The sequence below is a fragment of the Leptodactylus fuscus genome, chromosome 4 (genome assembly GCF_031893055.1).
Source record: "Leptodactylus fuscus isolate aLepFus1 chromosome 4, aLepFus1.hap2, whole genome shotgun sequence".
NCBI lineage: Eukaryota > Metazoa > Chordata > Amphibia > Anura > Leptodactylidae > Leptodactylus > Leptodactylus fuscus.
The window spans coordinates 4,690,076-4,692,645 of NC_134268.1; the positions used below are offsets into that span (position 1 = coordinate 4,690,076).

At 44.3% G+C, this 2,570-nt stretch overlaps 1 protein-coding gene across 1 annotated transcript; it reads left to right on the top strand.

Annotated features, from left to right (window-relative positions):
* The first annotated feature begins 775 nt into the window (after positions 1 to 775).
* Positions 776 to 2,360, top strand: LOC142201225 (lymphocyte antigen 6E-like). Its single transcript, XM_075272048.1, has 3 exons — positions 776 to 827; positions 1,878 to 1,997; positions 2,152 to 2,360. The coding sequence occupies exons 1-3, from the start codon at positions 776 to 778 to the stop codon at positions 2,358 to 2,360; spliced, it is 381 nt and encodes a 126-aa protein (XP_075128149.1).
* Positions 2,361 to 2,570: the final 210 nt, after the last annotated feature.

Sequence of the window (2,570 nt, forward strand, 5' to 3'; positions counted from 1 at the left end):
TCAGAGATATATGGAGGGGACAGGTGAGGGTGAGGTCAGAGATATATGGAGAGGACAGGTGAGGGTGAGGTCAGAGATATATGGAGAGGACAAGTGTTTATTTCGGGGTCGGCCTTCGCCTGTTCTAGAGAAGGTAAATCTTCATCTTTGGCACACCAGGACATCGGTGACATTGTTGCTCCATCTTTGTGGGGACAGGTTGGGGCTTCTATTTTGTTCCTGCAGGACTTGCTCCAGTGAAAGAGGTCCAGTTTAAAGGAATTGACTATCTATGGAGAGCCCAAACCTCAACCCCATCCAACCCCAAAGAGGTGAACTAAAAAAAATAAAAACTAAAGTGAGCACATCATGTTCGGTAGGAGGATCCAAATTTGGAGAGTGGATGGTGACACCATGGTGAAACCAAAGGGACTCTATATCACATAGTGACTGGGGCACAGCACGAAACAGCTCAGGGCAGCAGAAACACCTCTCCCAAATATATGGCAGTGCTATTGTCCTTCTGTCTATTCTGTTACGGACCCACTCATGTTACACATCACTTTTCCTAGAAGCATCTTCTCATATACAAACATATGATATAACTGTATATATAATCTACACAAAGGGGAAGGACGGACCTCCTAAAGCACACACCTGTATATATATAGAGAGGGCAAGAGATAAGCCGCCCCAATCACACCAATATATATACCGATATAGAGAGAGCGAGGACTGAGCCCTGTATATACCTGTACATAGAGAGAGGACGAGTCTCCCCATCACAGCGCACACCATGGCGGCCCAAACAAGTCTCCTCCTGGTCATCGCCTTCTGTGCAGCCACAGGTAAGAGCCTACACCTGCCCGACAGGGGCAATATATGGGCAACATAGGCTTAGATACACTAGAGAGCATCACACAGGATAGGATTAGATACAGCTCAGTATACAGTATCACACAGGATAGGATTAGATACAGCTCAGTATACAGTATCACACAGGATAGGATTAGATACACTAAAGAGCATCACACAGAATAGGATTAGATACACAGCACAGTATACAGTATCACACAGGATAGGATTAGATACACAGCTCAGTATACAGTGTCACACAGGATAGGATTAGATACACAGCTCAGTATACAGTATCACACAGGATAGGATTAGATACACAGCTCAGTATACAGTATCACACAGAATAGGATTAGATACACAGCACAGTATACAGTATCACACAGGATAGGATTGGATACACAGCTCAGTATACAGTATCACGCAGGATAGGATTAGATACACAGCTCAGTATACAGTATCACACAGGATAGGATTAGATACACAGCTCAGTATACAGTATCACACAGGATAGGATTAGATACACAGCTCAGTATACAGTATCACACAGGATAGGATTAGATACAGCTCAGTATACAGTATCACACGGGATAGGATTAGATACACACCTCAGTATACAGTATCACACAGGAGAGGATTAGATACACAGCTCAGTATACAGTATCACACAGGATAGAATTAGATACACAGCTCAGTATACAGTATCACACAGGATAGGATTAGATACACAGCTCAGTATACAGTATCACACGGGATAGGATTAGATACACAGCTCAGTATACAGTATCACACAGGATAGGATTAGATACACAGCTCAGTATACAGTATCACACGGGACAGGATTAGATACACAGCTCAGTATACAGTATCACACAGGATAGGATTAGATACACAGCTCAGTATACAGTATCACACAGGATAGGATTAGATACACAGCTCAGTATACAGTATCACACGGGACAGGATTAGATACACAGCTCAGTATACAGTATCACACAGGACAGGATTAGATACACATATAACCTCTCCTCTTGTCTCCGCAGCTTACTCTCTGCAGTGTTACACATGTGACTTAGCATCTTCTAACTCCGCCTGTTTGACTGTTACAAACTGTTCCAGCAATGAAACGTATTGTCTGACCTCGGTGGGATCCGGCTCATTTGGTGAGTTCAGTGTTTTGGTTGGATGTTCATTCTCTTACAGGTGGGATCTGACTACAGTGACTGACAGGTTGTCACAACCCCACCCCTACTAGTGTCAGTGATGAATAGTCACATGACTGCTCCGTTCCTTACGTTTCACTTGTCTCCTCTGTAGCAGGCGTCTCATCTACCAGCATCCTTAAGAGGTGTGAAACATCCTGCGCGCCCACCACCCTGACCATCGCCGGAGTCACCGCCACCGTCACCTGCTGTTCCTCCAATCTGTGTAACTACAGTGGTGGCGCCATCATCAGGTCCAGCTATGCCGCCATCCTCCTGGCACTGGGCTCCGTCCTCACCATCCTGAAGTCCTCAGTCCTGTAACCTTGTATGACACACAAATAAAGATCCCGTTACTCGTCTTGTCAGATCGGTGTTGGAGAAATTCTCTTGATTTGGGCAAAAAATTCATTTAGAACAAGAGAAGAGAAAAACACTTTGTAACAAGTCAGGTTTTACCCAAATTTTCCCAAAAAATTGAGCTAAGTCAAAACCGACATTCATGAGTCATTATAATAAGTGGATGACTCCTCC